Source organism: Schistocerca serialis, chromosome 4 (assembly GCF_023864345.2).
Source record: "Schistocerca serialis cubense isolate TAMUIC-IGC-003099 chromosome 4, iqSchSeri2.2, whole genome shotgun sequence".
NCBI classification, from domain to species: Eukaryota; Metazoa; Arthropoda; class Insecta; order Orthoptera; family Acrididae; genus Schistocerca; species Schistocerca serialis.
The window spans coordinates 447682010-447700774 of NC_064641.1; the positions used below are offsets into that span (position 1 = coordinate 447682010).

The 18765-nt window shown below is 39.9% G+C and overlaps 1 protein-coding gene across 5 annotated transcripts in view; it reads right to left on the reverse strand.

The window, feature by feature from the left end:
- The window catches only part of LOC126475079 (mucin-5AC), a 133845-nt gene that overhangs the window by 17700 nt on the left and 97380 nt on the right, over positions 1 to 18765 (reverse strand). For all 5 annotated transcript variants that reach the window (XM_050102645.1, XM_050102643.1, XM_050102644.1 and 2 more), the window contains one exon: positions 9918 to 10115. In XM_050102645.1, coding sequence (XP_049958602.1) covers positions 9918 to 10115 — 198 coding nt within the window. The remainder of the gene's footprint in view (positions 1 to 9917; positions 10116 to 18765) is intronic.

An 18765-nucleotide genomic window follows, 5' to 3' on the forward strand; every position in this document is an offset into this window, starting at 1 on the left:
ACAAATGACGACATAAATGTTTGGGCTTCTGGGCCCAAAATTTTTTTTAGTGTTTGGCCCTGCAAGTGTTAAGTTTTGACAGAGTCAAATGGTCTGTGATTTAAGAAATTCATCACACATTCTCACTGAAAAGTTATACACTTTGTGTAAAAGGAAATTTACTTTGAAAGTAACGTTTCTCAAACCACTATTCATGACATTTTCCCACTACCTATTAGAAATAAGTAGCAAACAGCCAAGTCCCGCAATCGTCTCTGAAAAGACGGACATACACAGACCTGTTAGAAATAGGTTTGTTTGAACAGTTACCAGAGAGCACCAGAAGATAGGCATTACTGCGCGTGCACAGCTATCCGGTTGCTGGAAAAAAAGTATATCCTCCTCCTCCTCTTCAGACAGGCATAGAACTCAGTGGCCATTCTCCTTGCACTATAACTCGAAAGTCTTGCCAAACAGGTTAATGCTTGCCTGTCAATGTTCGCTCTTGATCAGGATGCATATGCAGGAGGGAGGGGGGAGGGGGGGGGGGGGGAGAATGGTCCCACATTTCCCAGTTAAAACACACTTTTTCACACTCAAAAACACACTTTTTCCCAGTGAAAAGACATTTTCCTGGTTAAAAATATATTTTCTCAATGTTAAGTGACAGTATACTTTCCCTCAGAACTGTAAAACTTATCAACCCTTCAAATGGTGGGTTTTATACACTGGTGTGGAACTTCCCGGCACTTTAAGAAATGAAACCCAGCAAAAATAAATAAAGCGTTTTGGACGGCTCTCTCATGTAAAGCAACATGAACACTGCATATTTATGTATTACGGAAGTATAAATATGAATTCCATCAATCATAGCATGTTAGTTTTTGAAGCACTAAAAAAGAGAAATTACAACACAATTTTATCATCCAATCATAACTCATATGATATTATCTTGCCAGCTGATATTCAGAGCATAGGACACATGATGTAGTCAGCCAACAGCAACATCACAGTCAAGTAGCACAAACACACACACAGGAAAGGTTCATGGTTTAAATTAATAAACATACAGTATATCTACATGAAAAACTAAGGTTTCACATATAATATTGCTCTTTTTTGTGTGTGTTATACTTTAAGATATATCAGACACAAATGACGACATAAATGTTTGGGCTTCTGGGCCCAAAATTTTTTTTAGTGTTTGGCCCTGCAAGTGTTAAGTTTTGACAGAGTCAAATGGTCTGTGATTTAAGAAATTCATCACACATTCTCACTGAAAAGTTATACACTTTGTGTAAAAGGAAATTTACTTTGAAAGTAACGTTTCTCAAACCACTATTCATGACATTTTCCCACTACCTATTAGAAATAAGTAGCAAACAGCCAAGTCCCGCAATCGTCTCTGAAAAGACGGACATACACAGACCTGTTAGAAATAGGTTTGTTTGAACAGTTACCAGAGAGCACCAGAAGATAGGCATTACTGCGCGTGCACAGCTATGATGGCAAAGGAAGCCCATGTTTGGTGTTTGCTCTGCACATACACCTTTCATTACATTTCTGTTCAGAATTTCTTGTATAGTGTGGCATCACACAATCATGTGCAGCAGTACGGCATGTTGTTCAGAGGGGACACACAGAGTTATTGTACTTGGGGGTAATTGTTTTAATCATATCCTATTCAGATATGGAATGCAACATTAGAAAGCTGTCCTTGGCACAATACTCATCTCAAAACTAGACCCTACAGCTCAAAATACCCTAATATTTTGCTATGTGGTGATTTTAACATAGATTTCTCTTTTTTATTTGTACTACGCAATACTATTATGTACAATTTTCAATCTAGTTTATATCCACACAGCACTGTGAAAAGCTAGTAAGAAACAATACAAATTTCTTGTAAAAATAAAAGAAAATGGTTTACACCACAGCTAAGAAGAATAAGCTTTCCATGACTTTTTCAAACTGTATAAAAATTAACAAGGTTACTTGTGAAGCTAAGAAACTGTACAATTGGCAGTTTATACTCTACTCCAGGAGAAAATATAAAACTGTGGGAAATTAAAATGATAAACCACGATGTGCTGTCAGTCTATAATTTACTGAAGAATTCTGTAAATTTAAGACATAAACAACACATTTGTGTTGTTCATGCCTTAAATAATATCAAGCCTAGCGGAGGTACCAAACAAGTGTTGAAACATGTCTTGTGATGAAAACAGATTGTGTTTCATGGAAGGTAGATACATAAAATTCTGCTAAAGCTTTTCAGTGTGGTTTTCAGAAAGCCACTTTTCTTGGAGTACTATTGCTGCATCACCTCATGTTCGGTTCTTTATTATGGCATAGTGCCATACATTCTAGAAGATGGAAAAGTGCACTTTCAAGTCAGCAAACAATTCAAATAAATTTACTGCCTCTGTGGGGAAGATTTATAAAAGCCATATCTCTTTAACAAACCGACAAAAATAACTTCCTTGTTCTGCAAACCGATTAAATGCTTCATTGCCAATAATGTTGTTGTTGTGGTCTTCAGTCCTGAGACTGGTTTGATGCAGCTCTCCATGCTGATCTATCCTGTGCAAGCTTCTTCATCTCCCAGTACCTACTGCAACCTACATCCTTCTGAATCTGCTTAGTGTATTCATCTCTTGGTCTCCCTCTACGATTTTTACCCTCCACGCTGCCCTCCATTACTAAATTGGTGATCCCTTGATGCCTCAGGACATGTCCTACCAACCGATCCCTTCTTCTGGTCAAGTTGTGCCACAAACTTCTCTTCTCCCCAATCCTATTGAATACCTCCTCATTAGTTACGTGATCTACCCACCTGAACTTCAACATTCTTCTGTAGCACCACATTTCGAAAGCTTCTATTCTCTTCTTATCCAAACTATTTATTGTCCATGTTTCACTTCCATACATGGCTACACTCCATACAAATACTTTCACAAACGACTTCCTGACACTTAAATCTATACACGAGGTTAACAAATTTCCCTTCTTCAGAAACGCTTTCCTTGCCATTGCTAGTCTGCATTATATATCCTCTCTACTTCGACGATCATCAGTTATTTTGCTCCCCAAATAGCAGAACTCCTTTACTACTTTAAGTGTCTCATTTCCTAATCTAATTCCCTCAGCATCACCCGACTTAATTCGACTACATTCCATTATCCTCGTTTTGCTTTTGTTTATGTTCATCTTATATCCTCCTTTCAAGACACTGTCCATTCCGTTCAACTGTTCTTCCAAGTCCTTTGCTGTCTCTGACAGAATTACAATGTCATTGGCGAACCTCAAAGTTTTTATTTCTTCTCTCTGGATTTTAATACTTACTCCAAATTTTTCTTTTGTTTCCTTTACTGCTTGCTCAATATACACATTGAATAACATCGGGGACAGGCTACAACCCTGTCTCAGTCCCTTACCAACCACTGCTTCCCTTTCATGTCCCTCAACTCTTATAACTGCCATCTGGTTTCTGTACAAATTGTAAATAGCCTTTCGCTCCCTGTATTTTACCCCTGCCGCCTTTAGAATTTGAAAGAGAGTATTCCAGTCAACATTGTCAAAAGCTTTCTCTAAGTCTACAAATGCTAGAAACGTAGGTTTGCCTTTCCTTAATCTTTCTTCTAAGATAAGTCGTAAGGTCAGTATTGCCTCACGTGTTCCAGTGTTTCTACGGAATCCAAACTGATCTTCCCCGAGGTTGGCTTCTACTAGTTTTTCCATTCGTCTGTAAAGAATTCGTGTTAGTATTTTGCAGCTGTGACTTATTAAGCTGATAGTTCGGTAATTTTCACATCTGTCAACACCTGCTTTCTTTGGGATTGGAATTATTATATTCTTCTTGAAGTCTGAGGGTATTTCGCCTGTTTCATACATCTTGCTCACCAGATGGTAGAGTTTTGTCAGGACTGGCTCTCCCACGGCCGTCAGTAGTTCCAATGGAATATTGTCTACTCCGGGGGCCTTGTTTCGACTCAGGTCTTTCAGTGCTCTGTCAAACTCTTCACGCAGTATCATATCTCCCATTTCATCTTCATCTACATCCTCTTCCATTTCCATAATATTGTCCTCAAGTACATCGCCCTTGTATAGACCCTCTATATACTCCTTCCACCTTTCTGCTTTCCCTTCTTTGCTTAGAACTGGGTTTCCATCTGAGCTCTTGATATTCATACAAGTCATTCTCTTATCTCCAAAGGTCTCTTTAATTTTCCTGTAGGCGGTATCTATCTTACCCCTAGTGAGATAGGCCTCTACATCCTTACATTTGTCCTCTAGCCATCCCTGCTTAGCCATTTTGCACTTCCTGTCGATCTCATTTTTGAGATGTTTGTATTCCTTTTTGCCTGTTTCACTTACTGCATTTTTATATTTTCTCCTTTCATCAATTAAATTCAATATTTCTTCTGTTACCCAAGGATTTCTACTAGCCCTCGTCTTTTTACCTACTTGATCCTCTGCTGCCTTCACTACTTCATCCCTCAGAGCTACCCATTCTTCTTCTACTGTATTTATTTCCCCCATTCCTGTCAATTGCTCCCTTATGCTCTCCCTGAAACTCTGTACAACCTCTGGTTCTTTTAGTTTATCCAGGTCCCATCTCCTTAAATTCCCACCTTTTTGCAATTTCTTCAGTTTTAATCTACAGTTCATAAACAATAGATTGTGGTCAGAGTCCACATCTGCCCCTGTAAACGTCCTACAATTTAAAACCTGGTTCCTAAATCTCTGTCTTACCATTATATAATCTATCTGATACCTTTTAGTATCTCCAGGATTCTTCCATGTATACAATCTTCTTTTATGATTCTTGAACCAAGTGTTAGCTATGATTAAGTTATGCTCTGTGCAAAATTCTACCAGGCGGCTTCCTCTTTCATTTCTTAGCCCCAATCCATATTCACCTACTATGTTTCCTTCTCTCCCTTTTCCTACTGTCAAATTCCAGTCACCCATGACTATTAAATTTTCGTCTCCCTTCACTACCTGAATAATTTCTTTTATCTCATCATACAATTGTTCAATTTCTTCGTCATCTGCAGAGCTAGTTGGCATATAAACTTGTACTACTGTACTAGGCATGGGCTTCGTGTCTATCTTGGCCACTATAATACGTTCACTATGCTGTTTGTAGTAGCTTACCCACACTCCTATTTTTTTTATTCATTATTAAACCTACTCCTGCATTACCCCTATTTGATTTTGTATTTATAACCCTGTATTCACCTGACCAATAGTCTTGTTCCTCCTGCCACCGAACTTCACTAATTCCCACTATATCTAACTTTAACCTATCCATTTCCCTTTTTAAATTTTCTAACCTACCTGCCTGATTAAGGGATCTGACATTCCACACTCCGATCCGTAGAATGCCAGTTTTCTTTCTGCTGATAACGACGTCCTCATGAGTAGTCCCCGCTTGGAGATCTGAATGGGGGACTATTTTACCTCCGGAATATTTTACCCAAGAGGACGCCATCATCATTTAACCATACAGTAAAGCTGCATGCCCTCGAGAAAAATTACGGCTGTAGTTTCCCCTTTCTTTCAGCCGTTCGCAGTGCCACAACAGCAAGGCCGTTTTGGTTAATGTTACAAGGCCAGATCAGTCAATCATGCAGACTGTTGCCCCTGCAACTTCTGAAAAGGCTGTTGCCCCTCTTCAGGAACCACACGTTTGTCTGGCCTCTCAACAGATACCCCTGTTGTGGTTGCACCTACGTACGGCTATCTGCATCGTTGAGGCACGCCAGCCTCCCCACCAACGGCAAGGTCCATGGTTCATGGGGAAATAAAATAAAATTGGAAAACAAACTAATAACATATTTTAGTCTTCATTAATTACGCAAATGTGTTTTAATTCATTTGCTAGCTCCCAGCCACAGAAATCCATTTTGCTTTCACTTGACATGAGAGCTGCAAAACAGTGAGAACAGCAAAAATCACTTAACACACATGGGTCACTTTGAGACTACTTCCCACCACAACCCTGACTACTCTGTGCAGAAGTCAATTTTATACATGCAACAGCCACGCTTCTTTTAGTGAGAAGCGGAAGAAGGCACTGCTCATATGTGACTTCAGCTCTACGTATGTACATGAGCCTGCTGGAAACTGCTCAAAGTAACCTAACTTAAACAGTTGTGACGCGACACACATCGAAAACAGTTTGCTGTTACAAAGTATTTCGTAGTTTTTGTCCTAAAGCCTTTGACACGTTTTACTGTCAGCGGACACTTGTGTGCCCACTGTGTTTTGTTGTTCTTAACAGAGCATTTTCCTTGCAATGTAAGTTTTATTTTGGTGGTTTTCTCTCATTTATGTTTTATTCTGCACTAGTGGGCTAAAGAAAAATTCTTTGTTGGAGCATCAGTTCTTACCAGTCGACACTACAAATCCAGCAGGACAATAGACGTCCACATTCGGCTCCTTTGACACAATGTACTCACCCTGGTGTACAACAAATGCTCTATCCAGCAAGATCACTGATATTTCTTCACCTGAGCACATGTGGGACATTTAACTCATAACTATGACGATGAAAAACTCCTGGAATTTTTGATGTTTCTACGCCTACAGAGGAAGTCAGACACTGTTAGGAGTGCCTGCAGGAAACCTTAGAAAAGCTGATTAAACTCAGTGATTAGATACAGGATCTGCCAGATGCCACGGAACATGAGGCTGACATACAAGCTTGTGAAGACTACACTGAAAAATGCATAAATGCACCATCCGAAAGGTGAAAGGGCTTTTAGGAGAAGCACATTCAGCACATAGAACTACAGATGATACACATTTGTCAATCTTAGCAGCTCACCAGCACATTCATGTAGATATCAAGTTGCTTACCCAAATGCATCCCTTCTCAGGTGACATAGAAGCATGGTCACAATTCTGGGAGCAGTTCACAGCCTCCATAGACAAAAATCCAATGGTCGTGCCTATGAACAAGCACATACTCCTCCGTGGATATTTAAATCAGGATTCAGTCAATAGGATTGCTGTTAAAGCTGGCACATATGAGCAGACGAAACAAATTTTGTAATCCGTGTATGGGGATAAGAACAGGATTATAGAAAGCCACACTGACTTCTTAGAGAACCTTAATTCTCCTACTTCAAGCAGTCCACAGACTATCAACACCACTTACATTGATTGCCATAAGCAGATTCACTAGGAGAGCACTAGGAGAGGATGTGGATTCTTATGGGAGAGTGTGTGTCCCCAAACTGCTACATGCATTCCCAGAAGAAATTTGCAGAACCTGGCTTATTCATGCAAGAATCCAAAATATCCACAACGGGAATCTCACACATCTCGTGGAGTTCCTCAGTGAGGAGGTGGAGGGAATCACCACACACACACACACACACACACACACACACACACAGAATATGTGGAGATATTGTTCTACAATACCCGTAGCACCTACCTTCTATATGAAAGTTAAAACATTGGTTGGCAAGAAGAAGAAGAAAAAACAGAATTCAGACCCTCTCTGTCTATATTGCGAACAAAGGGAGTGCTGGAGTCAAGATTGCTGAAAGGTTGCGAACTTACAGGTTAGTGTACATGCTTTGAAGAAAATGCATCCCTGCTTTTTACACCTTAGATATGGTCACAACAGAACTCAGTACTTTAAACGGGGAAAGGCATCCTGCTTGTGTCAGTATCAAAGGACCAACTGGTAGGAGTAAATTGACATGTGCCAGCTTAGACACAGGAGTCGGTCATGTTTTATACACTATTCATTGATAGAATCAACTCAATGTCACTAGAACCACAGCTCTGGAGATGATAACATTTGAACTGTCGTGCACTTCTGCTCTCTCAAGGAGAAAAGTTCATTTTGATAGGATGGGATATTCCACCAATGCCCATGCATCAGTTACAGCTTTCAAAGGTATGAATAAACCCTTCTGTCAACTGACAGTATCACAAGTTGTAGGAGCCATGGCCTTGACAGAGGATATAAACCTGGCAGACCCAAGAGGAGACACTGAATGGATTGTTACTGGAAAATTGTGATTCTGAAACAACCAATTAAGATCTCACATTCATTCTTCTCTCAGGAAAGCTACAATGAGATGTAAAAATGCCAGGAATATTTTCATTTGTGAGAAAACTGAGAAAAATGACTCATTAAATGCGTGGCATTTGAGCATAATTTGGACCACTTGTGTCACAGTTTGGACATACGCTGCACATGTGTTAGTCACCCCATAACGGGATGTCTATTGCCGCTAAGTGATGGTGCTGCTGTGCAGTATTCACCATTAGCAACCCTAAGGAGTGCTTGTTCTTGCTAAAAGATGGCACTGCAGTCTACTAATACTTTAGCAGTCACTTTTTACTATGTAAATATTACACCAAATGCACAATATTGCTTTGCCATGAGCAAGCATGCACCAAGTAACACTATATAAACACAGAATCAGTCAGTAGGATCCTTTGGAGTTTAGTACAGCAATGTTAAGACTTATCTGCGTGTGCTGAAATGTAGTGTGGCATGATCCTATTTTGAGATTTAAGTCACTCAAAATCTTCTCCATTGATGTTGAATTCTCTTGAATGTGCAATAGCACTAAATCTCTTCATATATTCCTGAATTTCAATATCAAAATGTTGCTACTCATTAGTATTTAAAGGAATTCAACAGTAACTTCATCTCACAGATGTACTCACAGCATCCATTACAGTTTCAGTCAGTTATATACACACGTTGCAGAGGACAGCCTACAGTTTCGTATACAACAACAACAGATGGTGCAAGAGTCTCCTTTTCCCCCAACACTGGCTCTCCTGATTTTGGCTTACTCTGTTTTTGTTTGGAGGCTTTTCTTAATCAGCAGTCAAGTATACTGCTGGAGATGTGGTTTCCTTTGGTTTTGCTGATGCAGGGAACGGGTGGCAACCTGTGGTACACAGCTGTGTGGGTGGTGGCTGGACAGTACGCGACAGTGTGTCACTTTCAGACATGAACTGTATCATATTTTGGAATGGACTGTATCATATCACATAGACTTTGTTTTATTGGTAGAATACTGGGGAAGTGCAATCAAGGAGATTGCTACAAATCTTTCGTGCAACTGGTTCAAGAATATTGCATATGGGACCTGTACCATATAGGACTAACACGAGACACTGAACGTATACAGAGAAGGGCAGAATGAATGGTCACAGGTTTGTTTAATCTGTGGGACAATGTCACAGAGATACTGAGGAAAAAAGTTTCAAGAACCAGTTTTAAATGACGGCTATAGGAACATACTACAAACCCTATGAACACAGACTTAAGGATTGTGATGATAAATTTAGAATAATTACTGCACACACATACACGTTCAAACAATCATTCTTCCTGCACTCCGATACATGAATGGAACAGGAAGAAACCCTAATAACTGGTATAATGAAACTTATCCTCTTTCATGCACCCCATGGTGGTTTGCAGAGTGCAGATGTAGACATAGATATTTAAGGATTATATTGTCTGCTTAATAATTATCGCCATATAATCAATGTGTCAATAATGAAGATAAAGCACAATTTTATGTGTACGTAACATGAATTTGCAGAAGTCAATATTTTTAGAAACGTGGAAAGAGCAGTTTGTCACTAGGTGAAGTTTCTAACTGAGAAACAAACTATGATTAACTAGTCTTAAACAATGGCAGTATAACTAATAATAGGAACATTTGTGATAGGAACTTTTTTCTTATGAATGGATTTGGTGTACCACTTTTTGATCAGTTAACCATATATTATGATTCCTAGACCATCAGTACTGCATAAATCATTGAGCCAATAAAAACACTCATTTATGTAAACTGACTACGAAAAATGTGTGTTCAAAAAATTTACTGAAAAATCATCTTTGGCTTAAAGGTCTTTCAGTCAAATTTATCTTTTGCACATACCCATGTTCTCGGAAGTGAACGCTTATGTCAATAATTGGACCAAATACTTCAAAACGTTTCCGCAACTGAGCCTTCGATGTTCCTTCATCAATGCGCCCAACATAAATGACTCGGCGTTCCTCAACTTGACGCTGTTTTTCACGGTCACTTATCTGGGAGATGTTTCTGCAGCGTGGTCCACGAAATGGAGAACGTGACCTGCCGAGAGCAAACAAACATGAACACTGTAAATGCAACCATGCATCGTTTTCTTTGAAAATGAACAGTTTTTGATTGATGTTACAGTACCAACAATAGTTTTTCTTCCTATGAGTAATATAAGTATCAAAAACACACAAAACATGTTGGATAAATACCAAGGAGAAAAAAATTCAAACAGTGTTTCACAAGACAAAATAATTTCACAAATGTAGTTGTTCTGATTCTGCCACTGCAAATGCTAAAAATGGCAAACAATGACCCAACATATGAAACCAAGGCAGCCACTGTGAAATTCACCAAGCAATTTAGGAAAACTGTGGTAAACCTAAACCTGGATAACTGAAAGAGAATGTGAACTGTGGTCTGTTTGAAAGTGAGTCTCAGTGTGTTAACTACTGTGCCACTTCATATGGTGATTTTGTTTAGTTACATTAACGGAGTTATCAGAATCCAAATTAGAACATATAAATACACTCTAATCACAAACTTGTGTGTTGGAAATTAATATACAGCTTAGCATTTACTTAATACCTTTTCACTTTATATCACGTACTATCGACTCGGGTTAATTCAAAGAAAGCATCGAAATGTGATACATCACTATTTGGCAGTTGTTTTGTTCAACTAATGACACAGAAAAGTCATTATAAATGAGTTCTGTGGAAAAATTTCCAGAATATTTGTAATTTTGTGCTGATAGTGTGTTGAAGCGAAATGTGGTTGGCATCACTGCACACACCTGCGTCTAATATGTAACTGCCACAAGGTTCATTTTTGTATGCCTGTTAGTTATTGTTTGATGCTGTGGTAGAGTAGAATGTTGTGTCGCATAGTTAGCAAATTTCGAAATGGCAGAGTTAGTGGCACAATGCGTCAGCATTAAATTTTGCATGGAACTCAAGAAAACCTCTACGGAGACACACTAAATGATGCAGGAAGCCTACAGTGATGAATGCTTGAGCTGCACTGTGTTACCAATGGTTTACATGGTTTAAAAACGGGTGGATGGAAGTTGAGGATGGTCCTCATTGAGCAGGTCTTTCGATGTCTACCGACAACACACCTGTCAGGAATGTCAACAAAACTGTGTGTGTAAATGGAAGGCTGAATATCCGAGAGATTGCAGAACAATGTAAGACTTCAGCTGGATCATGTCATGAAATCCTGACACAGCATCTTTGAATGCATCGTGTTGCCACCAAGTTCGACCCAAGGCGTATGAGTCAAAACCACAAGACCTTCACCTCCTAATCTGAGCTTTTGGATAGCACAAATGAGAATGAGATGTTCCTTAAGAGAATCATAACACGTGATGAGACATGGATCTACGGTTATGATACTGGGACAGTGAAAGGACGAAGATCTGTACTGATAGACGAGATAAAAGATGATCTGCAGATGGTGCTTCACGCGATTCAGCATGAGGTGTACTAAAACCGCTTCCGGAAGTGAAAATGACATAGGGAGCGGTGTATTAACTGTGTAGGAAAGTATTTTGAAGAAGACCATGCACAATAAGTAAAAGGTAGGTGTAGAAAAATTTTGTGGACAAAGTTGCAAATTTTTTTGAACAGACGTTATATAAGACAAGAACACTATACTTTCTCCTTCCACAAAATGTACTGAAATAAGTTGTCACTGTCTGGTTCATTATGCAAATATAACAACAAAAATTTCTAAAATGTACTATGTGATCCAAAGTATCTGGACACCCCCAAGAACATACATTTTTCATATTAGATGCAGTGTGCTGCCACCTACTGCTAGGTCCATCAGCGACCTCAGTAGTCATTAGACATTGTGAGAGAGCAGAATGAGGCACTCCGCGGAACTCACGCACTTTGAACAAGGTCAGGTGATTGGGTGTCACTTGTCACACGTCTGTAAGTGAGATTTCCACACTCGTAAACACCCCTAGGTCGACTATTTCCAATGTGATAGTGAAGTGGAGATGTACAGCACAATAGCGTACAGGCTGACCTCGTCTGTTGACTGACAGAGACCGCCAACAGTTGAAGAGGGTTGTAATCTGAAATACACAGACAACTATCCAGACCATAGCACAGGAATTCCAAACTGCATCAGGATCCACAGCAAGTACTATGACATTTAGGTAGGAGGTCAGAAAACTTGGATTTCATGGTCGAGCAGCTGCTCTTAAGCAACACATCTCGCTGGTTAATGCCAGACGACGTCTCACTTGGTGTAAGGAGCGTACACACTGGATGATTGAACAGCCGAAAAACATTGTGCGGAGTGACAAATCATGGTACACGATGCGGCAATCCGATGGCAGGGTGTGGGTATGGCGAAAGCCCAGTGAATGTCATCTACCAGTGTGTCTGGTGCAAGCAGTGAAATTAGGAGGCGGTGGTGTTATGGTGTGATCATGTTTTTCATAGAGGGGGCATGCACCCCTTGTTGTTTCGCATGGCACTATCACAGCACAGGCCTGCACTGATGTTTTAAGAACATTCTTGCTTCCCGCTGTTGAAGAGCAATTTGGGGATGGTGATTGCATCTTTCAACATGATCAAGCATCTGTTCATAATGCATGGCCTTTGGCGGAGTGGTTACATGACAATAACATCCCTGTAATGGACTGGCCTGCCCAGAGTCCTGACCTGAATCCTATAGAACATCTTTAAGATGTTTTGGAACGCCGACTTCGTGGCAGGTCCCACGGACTGACATCAATAACTCCTCCCAGTGCAGCACTCTGTGAGGAATTGAGATTTTCTTTGTCCATCACAAATAGCCATAAAGCAGTAGGTTTTACATCAAACTTCCAGAATTATGATTTTTCATTAAAACACACTCTGCCATTCCCCAAGAAACCTTCCAGCACCAGATTGAACATATGCCTGCGGGAAGCTGTCATCAAGGCTAAGAGTGGGCCAATGCTGTATTGAATTCCAGCATTACCAATGGAGGGCACCACGATCATGTAAGTCATTTTCAGCCAGGTTTCCAGATACTTTTGATCGCATAGGGTATATCCCTTACTAAAGTAACTGTATTAACTTTTTCATTTTTCTTTATGCAAACAAGTATCTACAGCAATTGTAATCACCCTGCTTCCTACCACTAGTGGGCATTCCAGTTTTCATGGAGGGGGATGGGCAGTAAGTGCTTTAAAAACATTAAGTTTCCAAAACATTTTGACATAAAGGATTTCATGCATGATTATTACTGTATCCTTCAACCTGCTGTAAATCGGCTTCATAAATTTGATAAAATAAAGTTACTTATCTACTCTATAAATCACCATTAATGTGGAACCAATTGGGGGTTATAAAATTTAATTACTAATAGAGATAAAAAAAAGGGTGGTTGGTAAAAAAATTGACTACCAAAATGACCTACAGGAACCGATTTGGTACAACAGCTTGCATTTGACCTCAGTATGGTGAGCCACAGTATTGGAGAGTCAATGGAGAACAGACACGTGCATAATCTGTAAAATATTGGGTTTATTATTATCCGTCACAGGAAGAACTATGTTCCAGCTCAGAGTTGTGAAATAAGCAGGAAACAAAATATTAACATTCCTGAGAAATGAGATATATTTTGATGTGGAGGGCCCCTGTCAATAGAAAGTGCAATCCTTCTTAGTCTACTCAAATATTGGCATACTAATTCCAAAGTAATCTTGTAAAAACGTTTGTAGTCATCCAGTCAATTCTAATGCAACCTTAACTGTAAAGTCTTTTTTATGCTCACAAAAAATGTGATTCAAAACTTCCAGGTTAGTAAAGACAGTAAGTTTTTCTTTGCATTAATCTTAACACTCGAAAGTGCTGTCAACCTTTTTTTTCCCCTTTTGTGGTTATCTCCACCATTTACAACAGGAAGTACCCCAGGAGTGGTGTCAACTTTTTGAAACCACCTACATGAAAGTATATGTTAGGATCGTGGGTATCACACCTGGCAGCCATTGACCCTCGTGGGCTCTCGTTTACAAGCAACTGACAAAAAGTAATTTGAGATTTTTTTATGATTATCTAAAGCCTTAATATCAGCAGCGATTTCTAATTGATGCTTTAGCCTGGCAGTTAAACTATGTGGCTGGTATCCTGAAGGCTGCGAGGTTAAAATCCTATTGGGTGTACACCTTTATTATTTTATCTTTACCGAAATGGCTGATCATTATTTATTCAATATTTAAAATTATGTGGAGAAGAGTCTAAATGACAAACTAATGCAACAAAGAAAAAATTGAGAGCAAATAAAAAAAGTTAATACGTTGATTAAAATGACACAACTAGAGATTAGAATTGAAAAACATCATGTTTAAACTAATAAATTAATAAAAATGATGACCATTGATTGATAAAAATGTAAAAAAGAATCAGTCTGCACCCAACAAGATTTGAACCTGCAACCTTCAGCATACTAGTGAAATTACCACTAGATTATGGCATTGTTTGGAAATCAATACTAATTTCAAAACTCTAGTGATTCACCAAGAAATTTTGAAGTTTCCTTTTTGTCATTGCTCACAAACAAGGACTCTCCTTCATGGTGAATGGCTGCAGGGTATGGTCCCGGGTACCTATCCCACACCACCGTATACATTGTTTCAAGAAGTCAGTCTCTCGCCTGGGAAACTCTCCTTGTTATTGGTGCCTCTTCTGGAGCATGTTTCTTGGCTGTGTAAATTATCAAAGACCCCAGTTTCATGAAAACTGAAAATGTTCATGGATTCTTAGCCTTGAACGGGCAAGGCCAAGTATTGCTCGCCCTTTATTCCACAGGTCTGCATTCTCTACTTAAGTTTATAAAATTTTTCGAACTGACCTAACAAGACACAAAGTATGACATGCTCTAGTCTTTCATGCTGTACATTTTATCCTATAACTTTCCATTACTTGAAATCATTTCAGGAAGATGGTTATACACTTTGAATGACAAGTACAGTTTTCCTCACTCCCAACCCCCTCTCTGTCCTCCCCACCATTGCATTTTGCACATAAAGAAACTTCCAGAATTGTGATTTTTCATTAAAACACACAAAATAAGCACCAAAACACATTTCTTTGCAGTTTTGAGCAAATTACGATTGAGATTGTCTTTTTCCATCACAAATAGTCATAAAGCAGTAGGTTTTACATCAAAAGGAATATTTAGTTTCTAGGCGTTCAGAAAGACAGTAAGCTGTTGCGAAAAGCCCACGTTCAGGATCTTGTTCAAAGACTTAATACTGCCATTTTTACTATTCGAACAGTAGTGAGTGATTGTTTGACAAGAAAATTAGTCTACTTTGCTGATTTTCAATCGCTTGTCGTACGGTATTATATTTTGGGGTAACTCTTCCCATTCTAAAAGTATATTTTTGGCTCAGAAACGACAGTTCGGGCAATAAGTGGTGTAAGTTAACGAACCTCTTGTCGACCTCTGTTCACGAGTCTGGGTATTTTGACATTGGCTTCTCAATATATATATATTCCTTACGGTCATTTCTTGTTAACAATATTAGCTTATTCCCAAGAATAAGCAACTCTTGTGCAAAAAAGTGTGCAGTATACTGCTGCATCCATTTTCAATAAGCTACCAATTGAATTCAAAAATTTTAGCAATAATCCACGTGCTTTCAAATTGAAACCGAAGAGTTTCCTCATGGGTCACTCCTTCTATTCTGTCGAGGAGTTCCTTGAAAAATTAAGCTGATTCTTATTGTATTGTTGAATGCATTTACTTAAACTTATGGAGTGACTTTTTTCGGGTTCCTAAACATTTTATTTTTATCTGTTATTACTTTTATGTTGTAATTTCATGTACTGACATGTTCCATGACCTTGAAGATTTGCTCCTCCATTTGATCCTATGGAACTTGACGCGTAAATAAAATAAAATAAAATAAATAACAACCATAAAATTACAAGGAGGCACAATGGCTAGCTAGTAATTACCCTCAGGTGGTGAAATTCCAGTACTGCTGATCGAAACATTTAAAAGTGATAAAACTAACACTAATTTTCGGAACTGTTGGTTCCTTTCTCAGAGAGGAAAGTGGGATGGGTCAGGGAAAATTACAAAATGGTTCAAATGGCTCTGAGCACTATGGGACTTAACATCTTAGACCATCAGTCCCCTAGAACTTAGAACTACTTAAACCTAACGAACATAAGGACATCACACACATCCATGCCCGAGGCACGATTCGAACCTGCGACCGTAGCAGTCCCGCGGTTCCGGACTGCAGCACCTAGAAGCGCAAGGTCACTGCGGCCGGCGGAAAATTACAAAGGAAAGACACTTGACTCAGACCTTAAGTTGAGAGACACATTCCCTATCATCAAAAAATGCGAAGCCTAAATGACCTGCCCCAGCTTTCTAACTTTCCCCAAACTATCCTCCATTCTCTGTAAGGGAGAAACTAATAATTCTGAATTCTAGGATTCACGTCTTCATTTTTAAATGCGTGTATCTGAAATAGCAGAATTATGACTACCAAAAAGTGAGTACTTGTCAATAATTGTCTATTTGTAACTGAAAAATTAATGTTTCTTAATATGTGATGGTAATTCCATGAAACTATGGAAGATACACAATCTGACGTTTCAATAAACAGAAAAATGTGGTGATGGTTTCATTTTTCAACATCAAAACATTTCAACAGCCAGATGTCAGTTTTGTTTAATACATCTTGAACTCAATAAATTTCAGGAAATAGTTACTGTTTTCAAGTACATTGTATAACATTCATGGAAGGGGGGAGGGGGGGGGGGGAGGTGAAGGAACACACCACAAAAGAATTACCCAGATGGGATGGAAATCTGTAGATGTGGTGTACGTGTACAGACAACCAAACAACTACAATTTCAGAAAAACTGGATGGTTTATTCAAGAGAACGAGCTTCACAAATTGAGCAAGTCAATAATGTGTTGGTCCACATTTGGCTTTTGCGCAAGCAGTTATTCGGCTTGGCACTGACCTGACTGGTGGATGCTGAGGGATATCGTGCCAAATTCTGTCTGACTGGAGCGTCAGATTATGAAAATCCTGAGCTGATTGAAGGGTCCTGCCCGTAATGCTCCATATATTCTCAATTGGGGAGAGATCTGGCGACCATGCTGGCCACAGTAGGGTTTGACAAGCACAAAGACAAGCTATAGAAACTCCCGCTGTGTGTGAGAAGGCATTACTTGCTGAAATGAAAGCCCAGGATGGCTTGCCACAGAGGGCAACAAAATGGGGCACAGAATATCAACAACATACCACTGTGTTGTAAGGTTGCTGCGGATGACAACCGAAGGGTTACTGCTATGAAATGAAATGGCACCCTGGACCATCACTCCTGGATGTCGCGCTGTATGGCAGGCGACAGTCAGGTTGGTATCCCACCGCTTTCCAGGGCGTCTCCAAACACACCTTCAATGGTCATCAGGTCTCAATTCAAAGCAGCATACATTAATGAAGAGGCCTGCTTCAAACTGAGCCCTGAAAACCAGTGAAGACCTATCTGGAGATGCCCTGGACAGTGGCAGGACACAAACCTGACTGTCACCCGGCATACGTGAGTGATGGACTGGGATGCCAACTTACTCAATAGCAGGACCTCTTTGGCTGACATCTCATCTGCAGCATCCTTACAGCACAGTGATACATCAGCAATATTCTACATCCCATTTTGTTGCCATTCATGGCAATCCATCCTGGGCTTACACTTAAACAAGATAAGGGCCACCCACACACAATGTGTGTGTGTGTGTGTGTGTGTGTGTGTGTGTGTGTGTGTGTGTGTGTGTGTGTGTGGGGGGGGGGGGGGGGGGGGGGGGGGGGGGGGGAATGAGTGGTGGGTATTTCTCTTTTTTCGATGAAGGCTCTTGTTGGTTGGTTGTTTCGGGGAAGGAGACCAGACAGCGAGGTCATCGGTCTCATCGGATTAGGGAAGGACGGAGAAGGAAGTCGGCCGTGCCCTTTGAAAGGAACCATCCCGACATTTGCCTGGAGCGATTTAGGGAAATCACATAAAACCTAAATCAGGATGGCCGGACGCGGGATTGAACCGTCATCCTCCTGAATGCGAGTCCAGTGCCTAGGAGGCTCTGGCCAAATGCTTGTGTGTAAGTGTCTTTTAATTGTGACTTGTCTCCAACTTAGCATGTTATTTTACGGTAAGTAGCAGTCTTATCTTTTCCTGCATTATTGATACACTGTACACTGTTTGACTACAGAAGTGTGGTGCAGGTAACAATTCTTTAAGACAAATTTACCCGGTCTTGTTGGCACTGTCAAAAAACGAAACAGGAGAGGAGTGCCATCTGCTTTGAGTAGTGCTCCTCTCCAGAGAAATGAAGTTACTTCCTGAAATAAGGGAAAAATTTTAGTCCTAAGATGGAAAGACAAAAGGGACATTTACATGCTTAAGCTCAAGATACAGAGGTGACATGATATGCAAACAGAAGAGGAAGAGAAAAACACAAACCAGGAGCAGTACTTGACTACAGTAAGAACAAGTTTGATGTCAATCTCAGTGACCATCATTGGGACAGGTGGAGGACAAAGCTATCATTCCATCTCATCCTCATTGCAACTTCAAATGTACATGTGCTGCACATGCAAGTGACAAACAAAAAAATTGGAACAGCCATTTCATTTCTGCTGCTTGCAAAGACTAATCACCAAAAACCCATTCCAACA